The 18,480-nt window shown below is 39.4% G+C and overlaps 1 protein-coding gene across 12 annotated transcripts in view; it reads left to right on the top strand.

Annotated features, from left to right (window-relative positions):
- Positions 1 to 18,480, top strand: part of MTMR3 (myotubularin related protein 3) — a 141,671-nt gene that overhangs the window by 87,373 nt on the left and 35,818 nt on the right. For all 12 annotated transcript variants that reach the window (XM_007975371.3, XM_007975370.3, XM_007975369.3 and 9 more), the window contains 4 exons: positions 5,572 to 5,661; positions 6,105 to 6,221; positions 14,807 to 14,889; positions 17,829 to 17,995. In XM_007975371.3, the coding sequence (XP_007973562.3) occupies positions 5,572 to 5,661; positions 6,105 to 6,221; positions 14,807 to 14,889; positions 17,829 to 17,995 (457 nt within the window). The remainder of the gene's footprint in view (positions 1 to 5,571; positions 5,662 to 6,104; positions 6,222 to 14,806; positions 14,890 to 17,828; positions 17,996 to 18,480) is intronic.

Here is an 18,480-nt window from a genome sequence, read left to right as displayed (position 1 = left end):
ATTTCCCCCTGTCTTTTATACTCTTAAAGGTTCTTAAATGAGATTGGAGTCTGTCTTTGAGAGGTTAAGCATTAGCAAAATATATATTCATGTTTTATTGTGGAAAATCTGAAGCCTATGCAGAGAGAAAAGTACAGTGCACTCATACACATCATTCAGCTGCAGTAATCATAAATTCATGAGTATTCTTGTATTTGACTTCTTTTACCCTTACCCCTTTGGTAGTAATCCCAAGCATTTTATCAAGGGAAATGCATTGTTTGTCTTTTAATACCAGTCTTAAGAATATGACTGGAAATGACAGTAGGACTGTTAATTATTTTCACTTCTATGCTTTGCAAACATGAACACTAGATATAAATTCAATTAGTAGGATTAATTGACTGGTCATCAGTCTCTCCTTCCCATGTACTGTATTTTTTTGAAATGGAGTTTCGCTCTTGTTGTCCAGGCTGGAATGCAATGGCGTGATCTTGGCTCACTGCAACCTCCCCCGCCTGGTTACAAGCGATTCTCCTGCCTCAGCCTCCTGAGTAGCTGAGATTACAGGCGCCTGCCACCACGCCCAGCTAATTTTTGTATTTTAGTAGAGATGGGGTTTCACCATGTTTGTCAGGCTGGTCTCGAACTCCTGACCTCAGGTGATCCATCTGTCTCAGTCTCCCAAAGTACTGGGATTGCAGGCGTGAACCACCACACCCGGCCCTTCCCATGTACTTTAAATATTTATCTCTATGGTTGACTTCTGCTCTGAGGCATGTACTTTCCTCTCCTTTCTGCATAATTTAGCCAGTAGCAGAAACTAGTCTGGAACTGTGGTGACTGGCCCTTTTTCAGTATTTTGTGAATGACCCCACTGACTTTATGGAGGTGGATGGAGACTACGAAGTGCCAGATGCCACAATGCCTGGTGTTCCTCAGCAGTACCAGGAAATTAATGACATGGAATACATCTCTTTAATAAGTTATTGCTTATTAACAAGTTATAACCTAGGAGAAATTTGTTTCCAAAACTGTTACCAGGCCAACATTTCCCAGTTTGTCTCCTTCTAACTTCTCACCTTATTAACCATCTCAAGTTTGGCCTTCTTCACCTATGAAACTCACAGAAACTATAATAAATTCAGGCTAATTCAACTGCTAAATTCAACTGTTCAGCCACATGGGATCACCAGTCCCCTAGATTCAGTGAGTCCTAATGTTATTCCTTTTGGAATAAATGTATTTTTGTGTACAAGGGGAGAAAAGTTCTGAAGTTTTACAGGTAATGTGAACTGAGACAATAGCTTTTAAAAAGAACATTTGTTTGATTTATGAAAAATAGGTATTTCATTCTTGCCTTGCTGGCCTAATTTTCAGTTGTTTTATGTTGAAAATCATCCATTTTCAGTTTTCAGTAGCTATTTTGGTGATATATATTGGTCTGGATTAGCACCCTGGTGAGTGTGCCAGCAAGAGTGAATAGGTAAATGGCTTCTTTTTGTTCTTTACAAGCCTGCTACGTTATTTCAATTCTGTGCTAAAAGTCAGCAGAAAACTAGGTCAGGGAATCACTTAAAGATTAATAATGGGTACCTCTGTAAAATGACCTTACAGAGAATAAAAGTCTAGGTCTTATGAATTTATGTGAGGTAAAGAGCTAGTTAATGTGATGCTGAGAAGATATGTTAAAAGTATACTTTTATATAAGATTTTTGCTCCCCTCCATGTTTATATAGCATTTCCTTACTATCCCATATTGGTTTATGAGAAAAATCTCCCTAAATTCAAGATTCTTCACATCTTTAATTTTGTCTCTTTTTTTGGAGACTGCATCTCACTCTGTCACCCAGGCTGGAGAGCAGTGGTGCAATCATGGCTCATCTTTCATAGATAGCACTAGGAGAATGGTTTTAGGAAAAACCTGACTTTTGGAGTGAAGCAGCTTTAGTTGGTATTTAGTGTTAGAGTACAGTAGACAAGCAGCTCTGATGGTTTCCAGACCTCTTTTTACATTCGTAAATTATTGAGGTACCCCCAGGAGGGTTTGTTTATGTGGATTATGTCTATTTTTACCATATTAGAAAATAAAACTGAGAAATCTTTAAAATGCTCATAAATTCATTTAAAAGTAACAACAAACCAATTATGGTAGCATAAATAACATTTTTTGATGAAAAATATTTTTTCCTCATCCGAAGATAATTAGTTTTAGCGTTAACATTTTTGCAAATCTCTTTAATATTTGGCTTAATAGATGACAGGTGAATTCTCATATTAACTTCGGCATTTAGTGTGTTACAATGTTTTCTTTGAAATATAGGAAGAAAATGCAGCCTCAGGCAGATACGTAGTTAGAAAAGTAGTTACAAAAGGGAAGAGTATTTTAAGTTTTCCCAGATAATTTATATTTTTCTTTAATACTTGACAAGTGGTGTGTTTTTTTGTTTGTTTTTGACACAAGGTCTTGCTCTGTTGCCCAGGCTTGAGTGTAGTGGCTCAATCACAGCTCACTGTACTCTCTACCTCCTCAGGTGCAGGTGATCCTCCCACCTCAGCCTCTCCAGTATCTGGGACTACAGGCAGGCGCCTCTCTGCCCATCTAATTTCTCTAATTTTTGTAGAGTTGGGGTTTCACCGTGTTGCCCAGGCTGGTCTTGAACTCCTGGGCTCAAGCAATCTGCCCACTGTAGCCCCTCAAAGTGCTGAGATTACAGGTATAAGCCACGGTGCCTGGCCAGTGGTGGTTCTTTAAAGGTTAGTTGCAGTATAGAATCTGAAACCATATCAGTGAACTTTTTGTATTATATTACATTAAAACCATTGGTCTGTCTTACACTTCGAGTGAATCTTTATTCACGTATGATTTTTGTAACATCAAGCATTGGTCATTAGGAAAATAATGGGTTCATTCATTGAGGCAGATCCTCAAAAGTTGACATATTTTATTATAGTGTGTATGTTTTTTTAAAATCACACTTGGTAATACCTCCACTTTAAAGATAAAAGTCCTGAGTACTCGGAAGCTATAAAGTTCATGGTGGGAGATGAGAGGTTGTCCAAAATCTAATTTTTGCACAAAAGCTTTTTATTGGCAACTAATACTATCTTTTGTTGTTATTGTTTGTTTTTTCCTAATACTGTCTTTTGGAAAACAGGCCTGCCAGATGTCCAAGTCTGTATTACATAGTTTTTCCATCAGTTGTTCTTCCAATTAAGAATGATATTCAGTGAAAAAAATGGCTAGTTCATCTCTTAATTGAAGCATTTGCACAAGTGCTTTACTTCTTGACACCATAATACTGCACTGTGCGTTAGAGGTGTTTTACTTGTATTTCCTCTGTAAAAAAGACTTCTACTTAATGGTCAGGATTTAATAGATAGAATTTATAATATTTCCTTGTTTTATCAAGGTCATTCTTATGAAATTGGTACCACTGCCTCAATTGTGCTAAGGTACCAGCAGTTTTACCTACCAGTTATTTTTTGTACTATTAGTATAGATGTCAATACAGTGAAGAAAGGCAATAATATCATATTATTGGGAAGGTTTTGATCTCGCAGGGCCCTTGTAAGCATCTCGGAGTCTGTGGACTTCATTTTGAGAATTTTGCTAGTGTAGAGTATTACCATTTTATGATTATGGTTGCTGTTAGTAAAACCTTAAGTGTTGTTTATAGATAAGAGGAAAAACTTTTTGGGGGAGGATTTATAAAATTATTGGAATTGTGTTAAGTAGTATATACAGAAGCAGCCAGTAACCACTGGTTATAATTCTTAATGCTGTCAGTTGAACATGATGTGGCTTTTGCTCTTTTAAAAATTGCTGTGTGGGGCTGGGCTTGATGTCTCACACCTGTAATCCCAGCACTTTGGGAGGCTAAGGTGGGAGGATCACTTGAGCCCAGGAGTTTGAGACCAACCTGGGCAATATAACGAGACCTTTTCTCTACTGAAAATAAAATTAGTCTGGCATGGTGGTGGGTGCCTGTGGTCCCAGATACCTGAGAGGCTGAGGCTGGAGGATCACTTGAGCCCAGGAGTTGGAGGTTACAGTTAGCTGTGATTGTGCTACTGCACTCCAACACGAGTGACAGAGCAAAACCCTGACTTAAAAAAAAAAAATTGCTGTGTAAACAGATTCTATTATAATTTAGTCAGGCTTTCTAATAGATGACATTTTTCTCATATCTTCCTATACCATAAAAATTCATAATGCAAAAGGTTACTTTTTAATACAAATTATAATTCAATTCACATGCATCTAGACGAGAATTTATTGCTGCTTCTTTTGAAATTGTCTTATCAGAAATACATTTTGTAATATAAGGCAGAATAAATGAAGGATAGTCTTTCAAATATTTTCAACTTGGGAAATTCAGTTCTTAAGCTTTTTCTTAGAAATTGTTTTCAGGCTTTCTATTATGAAAATTTCACATATAACCAGAGTAGACACAATGATAGAGATAATGAATTCTCACCCAGTTTCATGAATTATTATTATTATTTTTTTTTTTTTTTTTTTGAGACGGAGTCTCGCTCTGTCGCCCAGGCTGGAGTGCAGTGGCCGGATCTCAGCTCACTGCAAGCTCTGCCTCCCGAGTTTACGCCATTCTCCTGCCTCAGCCTCCCGAGTAGCTGGGACTACAGGCGCCCGCCACCTCGCCCGGCTAGTTTTTTGTATTTTTAGTAGAGACGGGGTTTTGCCGTTTTAGCCAGGATGGTCTCGATCTCCTGACCTCGTGATCCACCCGTCTCGGCCTCCCAATGTGCTGGGATTACAGGCTTGAGCCACCGCGCCCGGCCGTTTCATGAATTATTAATTCATAGGTAGTCCTGTTTCACTTACGTCCCACTTCTTCCTTACTCCCGCCCCAATTATTTTGAAGCAAATTTCAAATGTCACCTTTCATTTTTAAATATTTCAGTATGTATCTCTCAAATAATTTAAGATTGTAACTTAAAGAGAAAAAAGCATTATATCTTGGTTTCTCTTAAAAGTAATGTGGGGCTGGGCACAGTGGCTCAGGTCTGTTATCCCAGCACTTTGGGAGGCTGAGGCAGCTGTATCACCTGAGGCCAGGAGTTGGAGACTAGCCTGACTAACATGGCAAAACCCCGTCTCTACAAAAAATAGTAGCCAGGCGTTGTGGGCTACTCAGGAAGCTGAGGCAGGAGAATTGCCTGAACCTGGGAGGCCAAGGTTGCAATGAGCCGAGATTACACCACCACACTACCTGTGCACTACACTACCAGTGCACCACTGCCTGAGTGACAGAGTGAGACTCTGTCTTTAAAAAAAAAAAAAAAAAAGAAGAAATGTATTAACAAATCTGTTAGCGCCTAAAAGAAATATTCTAAACTCTTTGACATGTTTTTTTTCTTTTTTTGCATTAATGTGCTTTCAGACCAGTTGTACCTAATATAATGGATAAAAAACTTTTTAAGATCAGTATTGTTTCCTTGAGCTTTTCTGCCTGTTCACCTTGGTCTTTGTACTTTCATTGTGATTATACTAGCAGACATGGCAGAAAAACCAAATATGGATGATTAGAAGCTTTGAAATTATTTTAAGGTTTTGGACTTTTTCAGGATGAAGAGACTCGGCACAGCCTTGAGTGCATCCAGGCCAATCAGATCTTTCCCAGGAAGCAGCTGATCCGGGAGGATGAGAATCTTCAGGTAATTATAGGCCACTTTTAAATGTAAAATATTTATTTAGCATTAACTGTGTAGCAGAGTTAATGGATTGAAGTGTAATGTACTAGATAGATAGATAGATAGATAGATAGATAGATAGATAGATAGATAGATAGAAAGAAAGAAAGAAAGAAACGCAAGCTGGAAAACATCTCATTTTAGCCAGACTTATTTCCTGGGAATCCACTGTTTAAGATGATCTTCTCTGTATCATTCCTTTAGTAGTTCAGAATTTGAATAACTAGATATATTTGAATTAGGTGGGTATAAACCCATCCTCTTTAGGTTCCTTGTCTACTTACGTGCTGTGTTTTCAACTTCAGTGGCAGAGGATTTACCATCCATTCAGCCAACTAATGTTTGAAGCCTTTTTTTTTTTTTTTTTAACTGCTTCAGAACTCTAAAGGGTTTCTTTCATTTCGAAGGTTCCTTTCCTTGAACTTCATGGAGAAAGCACAGAGTTTGTGGGCCGTGCCGAGGATGCCATCATTGCCCTTTCCAATTACAGACTTCACATCAAGTTCAAGGAGTCTCTTGTTAATGTAAGTGATTACCAGCTGTTCTCCCTCTAAGGTAGGTGGAGAAAGGAAGTCAAAAAATTTAATGCTCTCAAAGAGAGGCGAGGCATACAGAATTGGGAGTGAAAGCATTATGTGCTCTGCTTTTCTCACTTAATTTAGCACTCAAGGAACACTAGGTCAGCAAGCAACTCTTATGCTTGATTTAAAATGATGTGTGTAGTTGTCAGCTGAGTTGTCCATTGTTTAGTTAACAGTGAATGATTTGCACTAGGTAATGCCGTATCATTAAGCTTTATAAAGGTGTAAAGGCTGAATAGGCTTTTATTTCTCAATCTTTAGTAGTTACCAACTGCCTCAGTTGAGGTAATTCCCTGGGCCTTAATGTCAAATGATGAGATGTACTTTGAGCTCACTGCAGACTCATTACAGCATGAAGTTACTGTAATGACTCCTTGGTGGTATAAGTGTAGATGTTAAGTATAATGTTTATTTGCATAATGGACTATGTATTACTGAAGAAAAGGAAGGCTCTTGATTCTCAAGAGTACATTTACCCTTTTCAGTTATGAATGTCCTCTCAGTGAACTGGTTCTTTCAGTGCTCTGCTTTCGTTAGTCTTAAATGAAAGCAACAAAGGCCTGAAAATTATTTACTTACAGCAGATGCCTTCTTCCTTCTTTACTTGCCAGTATTGTGGCTTTCTACACTCCACTTCCAGCACAGAGAAGTGTGTATTATGACACTTTAAAACAGCTCGGAACTGTAATTCCATGCAGACTGTGTTTTGGGTTCATTTTGGGATTCTTTGAAATCTATTGTTCATTTGTTTTACTCAGCAATTAAAGAAAAGCTCAGTGGCTGTCATTTTTTTTTTTTTTTGGTAGTCGACATTTTTTACTTGTTACTGTCATTGTTCTTTGTAGTTAAGCATTTATGTCCAAAAGCAGTTTTGGCCTGAATCCCTTCTGGCTTCTAGATTTGAGCCGTGATTATAGCAGTTACATCAGTTTCTATCAGCTAAAGATACACACCAGATTCATTAAGGAAAGAGCCAATGCTGTTCTTTCATACTATGTAGCATTCTGTTCAGAAGGGTCCACTTGGATTTGAGTAGTCATAATGGGGAGGGGAAAGGGGTTCTGGAAACACCTATAAAATCCCAGCAACTGAGAATTCCCCACCAGCTACTGTGGAAGTAATGATAGTAATGTTCAGTAGAACTGCCCAATTTAACTTTGTGTTCTTTCAGTGTTTGAATTGCTGGAATTATAATTAAATTGCATGTGAGAATGATAGTTTTGTATCATTGCATTTTCTCATATACTGTATTAATCAGTTTATTGGTTGATGGCCAAGTATTTCAGAGACTATTTTTAGAACTATTTGACAATAAGGTCTGCCGGAAAGCAAGCATGAAACTGATCATGTCATTCATCAGCTTAAAGCCCTTCAGTGTTTCTTCACTGCTTCTATGATGAAGATCAAATTATTTAGCATGGCATGAAGCTGTTTGTGATCCTTGGTCCCTGCAATGTTGTCAGCTTCCCTCCTTTCCCCATTTTCACGTTTTTTTTTACTTGTAAAAGCAGCCTCCTTGTACTCTTCAGCCATACCTCATATCTCTGTATTCCCTTTTCTGCCCAGAAACTTCTATTCATCTATCAAAATTCAGTTCAGGTGATAACTTCTGTGAAGCCTTTCTTAGTCCCAGTTCCCTCTATGAACGTTAATTACACTCTTTCTTTGCTTTGTCTTTATCTCGTACATTCTTTTATAACATTTACCAATTAGGTTGTTATTTTTGGTTAATTCTTTGTATCTTTAAGATCCAGCATGTCTCTTGGTGCCACAATATTCAGTAAATATTCAATGAATTGAAGTTAATGTGGGTTTGAAGTGGGCATTAGAACCTTTTCCCCCTTTGGCGTTTAAAGCTTATTTTAAAATAATACATATCTGTGTGAACAGGCTGTGTCTTAATTGTCTCTAAGGATAGCTGTGTGAGTAGGTTGTTGACTGGAATTGCTGATCCCCCATTGTGATTGAGAGATAATGCTTAAGGAAACTTGCCACTGTTCTTTCTTTTGATCCATTTTCTTAACCTGAAAGTGTTTTTTCTGTTAGCATCATAATCCTTTAAAGCATAGAGCCTACATGTTACTTAAGCCCAGGGTAGGCCGGGTGCAGTGATGCACGCCTGTAATCCAGCACTTTGGGAGGCTGAGGCGGGCGGATCACCTGAGGTTGGGAGTTCGAGACCAGCCTGGCCAAAATGGTGAAACCCCATCTTTACTAAAACTACAAAAATTACCTGGGCATGGTGGCATGTGCTACTCAGGAAGCTGAGGTAGGAGAATCGCTTAAACCCAGGAGGTGGAGGTTGCAATGAGCCGAGATTACGCCACTGCACTCCAGCCTGGATGACAGAGGGAGACTGTCAAAAACAACAACAACAAAAAAACCCCACAAAAACCCCAAGGTAATGACTTTGTACAGAAAAATGATGGTGTAAAAGTATTTTGGCATTGCAGTGACTTAAAAAATTTCAGATTGAGAGAGACTAGAACGCCTCCATAAAAATAAATTAATTTATCACAGCTAATACTAAGAGATTCCTGAAACCTGAAATCTGGAGGTACTTAGGAAACAAGGATTCCTCCTGCATCAGGTCCTGGATGGAGATCAGACAGTTGGTAGTGGTGTTGCCCCTCCCTCTTTCCTTTCTCAGCAAATAAGTGTTTCAATAAAATGTTAGATCAGGAGGCTCTCTTTAGAGGTTATTTTATCTATGTCAAACACATTTAAACCATCAAAGCCCAAACGTACCAGTATATGTTGTGGCATGCCCCAGTTTGCATCATTTTGTATGCTTAAATCAAAATACTTAGCACTTTAGAAAATGACTTACCATCATGTTTTAAATAGCTACCTGATATCATGTATTCTCTTTTAATTTCACAGCACATTGAGTAAAATGTGTCTGTAGGTTTTGATACCATAAACTTAATTACTTTAATTCACACATTCACTGAATATCAAGTTCCAGTTCCTGTGGTAAAGAATCTCTGTAGTAGTTTGTGTGTAGCACTTAAGGTATAAACTGCTCCTATTCTGTGCTTTTCCCAAATTATTATTACATATTTACAGACGTAGTTCTTTGAAGCTTAGATAATTTATAAACAAATTACAGTGTTCAAGTGGAATTCATGAACATTTAAAAGTAAGTGTGTGTGTGTGTGTGTGTGTAATTTAATAGACTCTTTCTCAATCTGCTGCTTCTGAAATCCCAGTAAGTAGCATGAAAATTCTAGGCGGTTGCTGCACCTGTGCTTGGAGCTAATTGATTTTGAGTGTTAGATGCTCACTTTGCAAATCAGCAGAATGTTTCCCCTCTGCATGAGTCCTTTTCCTCTTACTGGACCAAATTCTAGTTGTATGCTACTATGAGAACAATTTGTAGGGTAAGGAAAAAGCCCTATAGTTTATACATAAGCAGATGGAATTGTGACCTTTAAAAAAATGTAGAAGAACTTTCTATTAGAAATAATTTGTAAAATCAACACTAGTATTTTTTTCTTTCACTTTTTTTTTGGAGACGGAATTTCACTCTGTCCCCAGACTGGAGTGCGGTAGCACAGTCTAGGCTCACTGCAGTCTTAGCCTCCTGGGCTCAAGTTATCCTCCCACCTCAGCCTCTCAAAATGTTTGGACTACAGGCATTAGCCACCATACCCTGCTGCGAAGGAGGTTTTTGTTAATACTTAATGCACTTTTATCTAGCATTCATATAATAGTGGGAGCCTCCGAAAGCAGTGCTGGAGGCTTGTAATTTGTCAAAGGTGAACAACAGAGTTTGAGTCTTAAACCAGTGACAGTCTTTTGCTGGTTAGTGGATTTTTGGTTGTTGTTTTTTGAAACAGGGTCTTGCTCTGTCGCCCAGGCTGGAGTGCAGTGGCGCCATCATGGCCCACTGCAGCCTCAACTTCCTGTGCTTAGGTGATCCTCCCATCTCAAACTTCTGAGTAGCTGGGTCTACAGACACATGCCACCATGTTTAGTTAATTTAATTTTATTTTTCATAGAGATGTCTGTGTTGCCCAGGCTGGTCTCAAACTCCTGGGCTCAAGCAGTCCACCCACCTTGGCCTCCCAAAGTGCTGGGATTACAGATGTGAGCCGCTGCACCCAATTTTTTGTTTTATTTTATTATTTTATTTCATTTTTTAATCTTTTTTTTATGTTGTATTATTGTAGTGACAGGGTTTCACCATGTTGCCCAGGCTGGTCTTGAACTCGTGGGCTCAAGCGATCCTCCTGCCTCAGCCTACCAAAGTGCTGGGATTATAGGTGTAAGCCATTGTGCCTGGCCCTGATTAGTTTTTAAATGAAAAGATTTTGCACCCAGATATTCCACTTTATTACTGATTTTAGATTTAGACCCATTTTTACTCTGTTACTGGCATTTTAACTTCAGGTGTACAAGTACAAGATTAGTACTTCCCATTCAGGCTATAAAAAGGGTGTTTGTTTTTAAAAAGGTAGAAATTATCCCACTCTAAATTCTGGTGTTTAAAAATAATGCACATGTATGCACACACACCCAGAATGAGTTGAGGAGGTAAATATGGTAGGGTATGATGGCATCAGATCCCTCTGAAATGTGACAGTACTTTGGACATAACCTGTGCATGTCTGTTAAGTTTTTAAACTGCCGCTCTTCTGCCTTTTTTTTTTTTGGATTGATGCTCTTAAGGGTGTTAGTGTCTGTGATGTAACTTTTGGCTTTTTGAGGAATTGGTTGTAGCACTGAATGTGTTTGATGTATTGTTTGAGCCTGAGTTTGGTGAAATTTATATTAGGAAAAGCATTGTAAAGTGAGATTGTGTTACCTGGCAGGTGGAGATAGAGGAGAGAGGAGCAAAAAGAAAATGAGTTGTTACAAGACATTGAATCAGTAGGTTTGAGGGATTTGAAAGTGAGTTTATCTTGCTACTGTGTTACAAAAAGAATTGCATCTGAGGAGTTTTTATTTAAACTCTATTTTTCTCTTGAAGATCCCTGGTGGAGAAGCTACTTATTTGTGCAAGAAGAACTAAAGTACAGCTCATTTGGAAGAGAAGTCCAAGTGTAGGGGAAGAAAGAAAGGCACACCATGTGTGGTGGAAGGAGCCCAGGCTGGAGGACAGACACGGATTCTGGTCCTGACTTTACTCTACTATACTAGCTTATAGTGTAGTAGTTTAACCTTCCTGGGCTGTAAAGTGGACTGGCTCTTGAATCTGTAATTTGCTTTTGAGTTTGAATGTAGGGTATCTCTAGTTATAGAAATGGTAAGAGATCATTTTCTTACATGAGGAAATTTGAACCTAAAGCAATGGAGTGGGCCTTAAGAAAGTAGGGAAACAGTATGTTTTGGATGGAGGTATGAACAGGAGAAGGCCAATTCTGCCTTTTGGAAAAGGCATGATGGACTGGGCGCAGTGGCTCACACCTGTAATCCCAGAACTTTGGGAGGCCGAGGCAGGTGGATCACCTGAGGTCAGGGGTTCGAGACCAGCCTGGCCAAATGGCGAAACCCCATCTCTACTAAAAATACAAAAATTAGCTGGGTGTGGTAGCAGGCGCCTGTGATCTCAGCTACTCAGGAGGCTGAGGCAGGGAGAATAGCTTGAACCTGGGACGTGGAGGTTGCGGTGGACTGAGATTGCACCGTTGCGCTCCAGCCTGGGCAATAGTAACAAGACTGTCTCAAAAAAAAAAAAAAAAAGGCAATCTGTGGACAGAGCGCTGAAGGGAAACAATGGAGTAGAAAGGAGAAGAAAAGGAAGACATTTGTTATAAAAATCATGTGTTTCTCTTTTATAGGTCCCTATTCTTGCTGCATATTAAACTTTCCTGCTTGTGACAATCTGCATGAATATTAAAATCTGTTCTCCATATCTGTGACTTGTATACACATGGTTGATTTTGGTGACTTGCTAGTGTCTACAATCTGATTTCAACCCATAGAACCAACATTTTAATTCTTCTTTCTTAAATTTACGATGTTAAAATACAGAAAAAATATATGTGTATATATTGCCTGAATTTTAGGTAGCCAATGTTTTGCATGCTCTGAGATACTTTATTAAGTTTGGGCACAGGCCATTGGGCTCTGATGTAGTAATAAGGATGTAAAACTTACTTGTTCTTTGTAGCAACGTAGCAAAGGCTAATCCATTTCCCCCAGCAGCTGCTAAGAGCATTAGCTGGTTTTCATGTCTTCTGTCCATAAAGTCAGTCAGTTGCAGGGGACTTGGGATGCAGGTGACTGCTGCAGGAGCAGCCTCTTCATGTGGATTTGTAAAGCTCACTCTAATTCTATCCCAGACTCTTCCCAGGCCCCATGCCTGAGATTTCCTTAGTTGTGACTGAGGTTCAGAAAGCAGAGGCTGATGGCACATGGGAAGGCTGGAGGCTTGCCCAGTGAAGCCAGCAAAATTTTAATTGGTAACATTTTAGAAAATTGAGATTAGAACTCACGCCTCTTAATTGCCGGTCTGCAGCCACATTTTGGGGGGATATATAGGGAGTTAGGGTAGTTAGCAGGAGTATATACAAAATGCAGTAAGTGTCTGTTACAGGCTACCCAGAGGACTGGCCTCAGAACAAGGCAATATTGTCTTCTAATCTCTATCTTCTTAATCTCAATATTTCTTCTTTATAGTGTATCTCTGATAAATTGTAGGTTTTTTTTTTTTTTTCCCCCTTCTTAGATGCACAGGTCTCAGAAGAATTCTTAGTTGCATCAGTTGCAGTTTCTCACAGCACCTTGGGGTTAAGGACGTAAACAAAAACAGAGGGCCAAAAGCTCCTTTTGTTCTCAGAACACAAGCAAGATTTTTTTTTTTTTTGAGATGGAGTTTTGCTCTTGTTGCCCAGGCTGGCGTGCGATGGCGTGATCTCAGCTTACCGCAGTCTCCGCCTCTGGGATTCAAGTGATTCTCCTGCCTCAGCCTCTGGAGTAGCTGGGATTACAGGCATGTGCCGCCACACCCGGATAAGTTTGTATTTTTAGTAGAGATGGGGTTTCTCCATGTTGATCAGGCTGGTCTCAAACTCCCGACCTCAGGTGATCTGCCCACCTCAGCCTCCCAAAGTGTTGGCATTACAGGCGTGAGCCACCGCGTCCAGCCAAGATTTCTTAGTCTTTCTCTGACCCTCAGTCCTATTACATTTGTAAGGGAATTTTTGTAGACTGTAGACTTAAAAGCAAGAAGACTTTAGTCCTAAGGTAGAAACTCCCAGTCATTTATGTGAGTAATATTATTTTGCTTTCTTCTCTTCATTAACCCCTGCCCCAGTTTGTTTCTTTGTCCATCACTGGGCTTCTTTTTGATCCCTGCATCCTCATTCTGAGAGTTCTCTGCTGACTGGCAGCTCCGTGGTGGGGCAGAGTTTGCAGGAAGCTTGTTCCTGAAACTGGCTCAACTAACACGAGGGCCAGCCTGTGCAGACAGCACTCTTGTTCCTGTCTGCATTGGAGGAGACTGCCCTCCTCTTTGCATACTAAACACAAGTTGTTGGAATGCTATCTGCAACTCCCAGAGCCACATTTTGGCTAGGCTTGATACACTGTAAGAGGCAAATGGCCCAACTCCTTTTTCAAGGAGTAAAAGTATTCACTATTATTTTACCAGGTTTGCCTTGAAAGCCTAGAAATTGCTTTTTGAAGCCAACGGTTGAATTACGATGATTTGAGGGATAGGAGGAGGATCCTCATATTGTCCTGAAGATTTGGCACCCTGTCTAGATGCTTTTGCTTCTGTCTCCCTTCTACCTGCTGTTATACATAATCCTGTGTCCAGTAGAGTTTGCAGACCAGATTGGCAAGGAGGAACCATTCCAGCTTGTTCAAACCTCAAGCCCCATTTTGCAAACAGGGCTCCTAACTGATCTTTTGAAGCAAATCTGACATAGTTATTATAGTTTTAGCGTCTTTGATCACTGTATGGCCTTCTCCCTCCTTTTTGATACCTTTGGATCTATTCTACTTAGTAGAGAGCCTGGCCAGAAGCTATTACCCCATTGTTTTCGCTGTGCAATCCACAGTCAGCTTAGAACTCGAGTCTTTTTCAGGAGCCTCATTGGCTGACACTAAGCCATAAGCCCACTCTGTCATTTGGGGCAAACAGTAGTTTCCCACTGGTGTTCTGATCTGTAGTTCTTTTCTATAAGCAAGAAAAGATTACTGTTCTGGCTCCCTTCAGCTTCTGTGTCATTGCATCATTGCAAATCATAGTCAGTTATAGCATCTAAAAGTAGTACTCTGATCTTGTGAATTCAGTGCCTGAGAGAGATATTCTCCCCTTCTTCCAAAGGTGGTGCCACCTCTTTGTTGCCTTCATGCTATGACATGACTTGAGACCACTGATTTAGAGATAAAGGGAAGTCCTAATTCACTTTGTAGTAAATAACTTGAGTACTGTTGATGCAGATAAGTTTGAAGTTCTATTTTTGTTGCTTTCCCTTATAGATCTTTTTAATTAGTCTTGTTGGACACATTGAAGAACTCCAGGGTCAAAACCTTTTTGACTAAGAGGACTTCATTTTTTTTTTTAATTGCAGGTTCCATTACAGCTTATAGAAAGTGTTGAATGCCGAGATATATTTCAGCTTCATTTGACTTGCAAAGACTGCAAAGTTATCAGGTATGTGGTATGTTTGTGTTGCTGTTTAGTGTGGAAAATATTTTTTAAAGAATGGGTCCGTTATTTGGTAACTTAACCTTTTGATGATTAACGTCATTAGGAATATTTTCTGAGTAGTTTTTGCCTGAAATATTTTATCTGTAGGATGTATACTTTGCTATGTTGAAAGGTGTTTTTTTTAAAAAAAAAAATTTGGAAATAATTTTATATTTACAAAAGTAAAAATACTAAAAAGAACATCAGTACACCATTTACCCAGATTCACTTGTGAACATTTTACTATTTGCTTTATTATTTGCAGAGGCCTGGGGTGTGTGTGTGTGTGTGTGTGTGAGAGAGAGAGATTCTTTTTCTGAACAGATTGAGAGTAAGTTACATAATCATGGCTCTTAATCCCAAAATACTTTAGTGTGCTTTCCTAAGAATAGGGATATTTTCTTACATAACAATAGCATCATCAATTTTCCATTTTACATTGATAATACATATATCCAGTCTACTATACATGTTCCAGTTTTGTCAGTTCACCTAATGACCTACTGATATTTTTTTATAGCGTTCTCCCTCACCTCATTCAGTACAGGATCCAGTCTAGGTCATATATTGCATTTAGGTGCCATGACTCTGTAGCCTTCTTTAATCTGGAACATTTTGTTTTTGTTTTTGTTTGTTTTTGAGACAGAGTCTTGCTCTGTCGCTCAGGCTGGAGTGCAGTGGCACGATCTCAGCTCACTGCAACCTCCGCCTCCTGGGTTCAAGCGATTCTCCTGCCTCAGCCTCCTGAGTAGCTGGGATTATAGGTGTGTGCCACCACACCTGGCTAATTTTTTGTATTTTTAGTAGAGACGGAGTTTCACCATGTTGGCCAGGCTGGTCTTGAACTCTGACCTCATGATCTGCCCGTTTTGGCTTCCCAAAGTGCTGGGATTACAGGCATGAGCCACCATACCCGCCCAAACTGGAACATTTTCTACAGCCTTACTTTCTTTTATGACGTTCACATTTTGCAGAATACAGTCTTTTGTTTTAATGGAATACTTCTCATTTTGTGTTTGTCCAGTGTTCCCTCAGTTACATTGAGGTTATGTTTTCTCAACTGGAATACTGTATGTATGATGTCACGTGCTTTTCAGGGTATTGTATTACATCTGGAAGTACCATGTCCACATATCCTTCACTGGTGATGTTAATTTTGATTATTCCAGTCGAGATGTCACCTGGTTTCTCTATAATTGCTGCATTTTCTCTCTGGCAAGTAAAAACAGTCTCGGGGCGCACTTTGAAACAATGTGAATGTCCCTGCTTCTCATAAAAATTTCTCCATAAGTTTAGCATTCTTTGATGATTTTTATCTGCTCTTAACTAGAATGGTTGCAGGCTGGGTGCGGTGGCTCACGCCTGTAATCCTAGCACTTTGGGAGGCCTAGGTAGGTGGATCACTTGAGGTCAGGAGTTCGAGACCAGCCTGACCAACATGGCAAAGCCCCGTCTCTACTAAAAATACAAAAATTAGCTGGGTGTGATGGTGCATGCCTGTAGTCCCAGCTATTCGGGAGTCTGAGGCAGAAGAATTGCTTGAACCTGGGAGGCAGAGGTTGCAGTGAGCTGAGATCAAGCCACTGTACTCCAGCCTGGGTGACAGAACAAGACTCCGTCTGAAAAACAAAAAACCAAAAACCAACAACGATGCCTGAAATGCATTTTTAAATTTAATAGCCCTAGAGGTCTTAAGTTCCACAAGTTTTTACTGCATTCCTCTGACCTTTTCTGGGGTGTCAGTAAATATTATGTGTGGGTATATCGATAAGCCACCGTGATTGGGACGAGGGAGAGGTTTAAGTGACCCCTTGGTTTTAAGACAGATATTTAAATTGCTTTTTAGTCAGTGAGATTTGGCTTATTTTTTATAGATACTGGCTACATCACTTAGTTTAAGAAGGTAGTTGCTTATTAATTTTTAACATTGCATTCAAAAAGGCCAAATATTTAAACAAATCCTTATTTTTATTTATTTTCTTGAGACAAGGCCTCACTCTGTTGCCCAAGCTGGAGTGCAGTGGTGTGATCTGATCTTGGCTCACTGCAAACTCTACCTCCCTGGTTCAAGCGATTCTTGTGCCTCAGCCTTCTGCGTAGCTGGGATTACAGGTGCATGCCACCACAGCTGGCTAATATTTTTGTATTTTTATTAGAGACGGGAGTTTTGCCATTTTAGCCAGGCTGGTCTCGAACTCCTGACTTCAAGTGATCTGCCCGTTTTGGCCTCCCAAAGTGCTGGGATTACAGGCATGAGCCACTGAACTCAGCCTAAACACATCTTTAATAAATTAGTTTTCAGTAATTATTTTAACTCCTTAGTTGTATATACTGAAAATTGCAGTTGACAGTAGAATTGTTTTGTTCTCTACATGGTCGTAGTTGAAAGTTTCAGTGCAGTCTGTCTTTTGGATCTGATTTGGCCTAATAACTAAATATTGAAATTACTCCCTACCTGTCTAAAAATAATGCTGTGGTTTTTTGTTTGTTTGTTTTAAACTTGTGCTAATATGTTACTACAAAACAAAAAGGATTTTTCTAAACACATTTTTTATGAGGGACAACCATAAAACTTTGATGGAAGAAGTAGAATGAAGCTCCACTAGAAAGAGAATAGCTGCCATTTTTCTGTAATAATTGTCATTAATCTTAGAAGAGATTTCATTAGTCTAAAAAAATAGGTTTTTCACATGGTCAGCTTCCTTCTTTGGACATTTTGGTCCACTGGCTAACATTTGTTTTTCTTATAAGTGATAATGAGCATGCGAATGACTGCCTGCCTCAGATGCTTTCTTGACTGTGGTTCCCACTTCACTATGAGTGGGCATTCTTAAAATAATGACTTTTCTTACATTTCACTTCAACTGTCTGATTACATCCATACTTGTTTGGCTTTACAAAAGGTGTCAGTTTTCAACTTTTGAGCAGTGTCAAGAGTGGCTGAAGAGACTGAACAATGCAATCCGACCACCTGCTAAAATAGAAGATCTCTTCTCATTTGCATACCATGCTTGGTGCATGGAGGTCTATGCCAGTGAAAAAGAGCAACATGGAGACCTGTGCAGACCAGGTATGCCTTTCTGAAATGTGCAAATGGCCAGGGGCTTTATCAAGCTACTGATGGAGGTACTTTTAACATGAAATGGGACACCTAAGCATTGATATATTCAATCAGTGTGTATTTTAGGGAGCACCTAGCATGTGCACAGCATTCTTCTAAGCTTAATAGAACATCTTTTCTGCCTTCCAGGGGAAGGGAATAACACTAGAAGGCATCACAATCTATTGGGCCTAAAAACAGCTCAACTATAATAAGGTTTTATGAATATTATGGAAGCCTAATAGAAGGGAGCCATGAGTTTTGTATACATGTGTGGGAAGACTTCACATTTAAACTGGCTTTTGAATCAGCTTTGAAAGTTGAATAGGAGTTCATTGGTGAGAGGCCAGGTGCCTATCAAGAACAAATAGATTGTGGGTGTTTTTTTTTTGTTTTTCTTTTTTTGAGACGAAGTTTCGCTCTTGTTGCCCAGGCTGGGGAGCAATGGTGCGATC

This window comes from Chlorocebus sabaeus, chromosome 19 (genome assembly GCF_047675955.1).
Source record: "Chlorocebus sabaeus isolate Y175 chromosome 19, mChlSab1.0.hap1, whole genome shotgun sequence".
Classification (NCBI taxonomy): Eukaryota; Metazoa; Chordata; class Mammalia; order Primates; family Cercopithecidae; genus Chlorocebus; species Chlorocebus sabaeus.
Note: the sequence above shows the minus strand (reverse complement) of the source record. Positions and strands in the feature narration are given on the sequence as shown.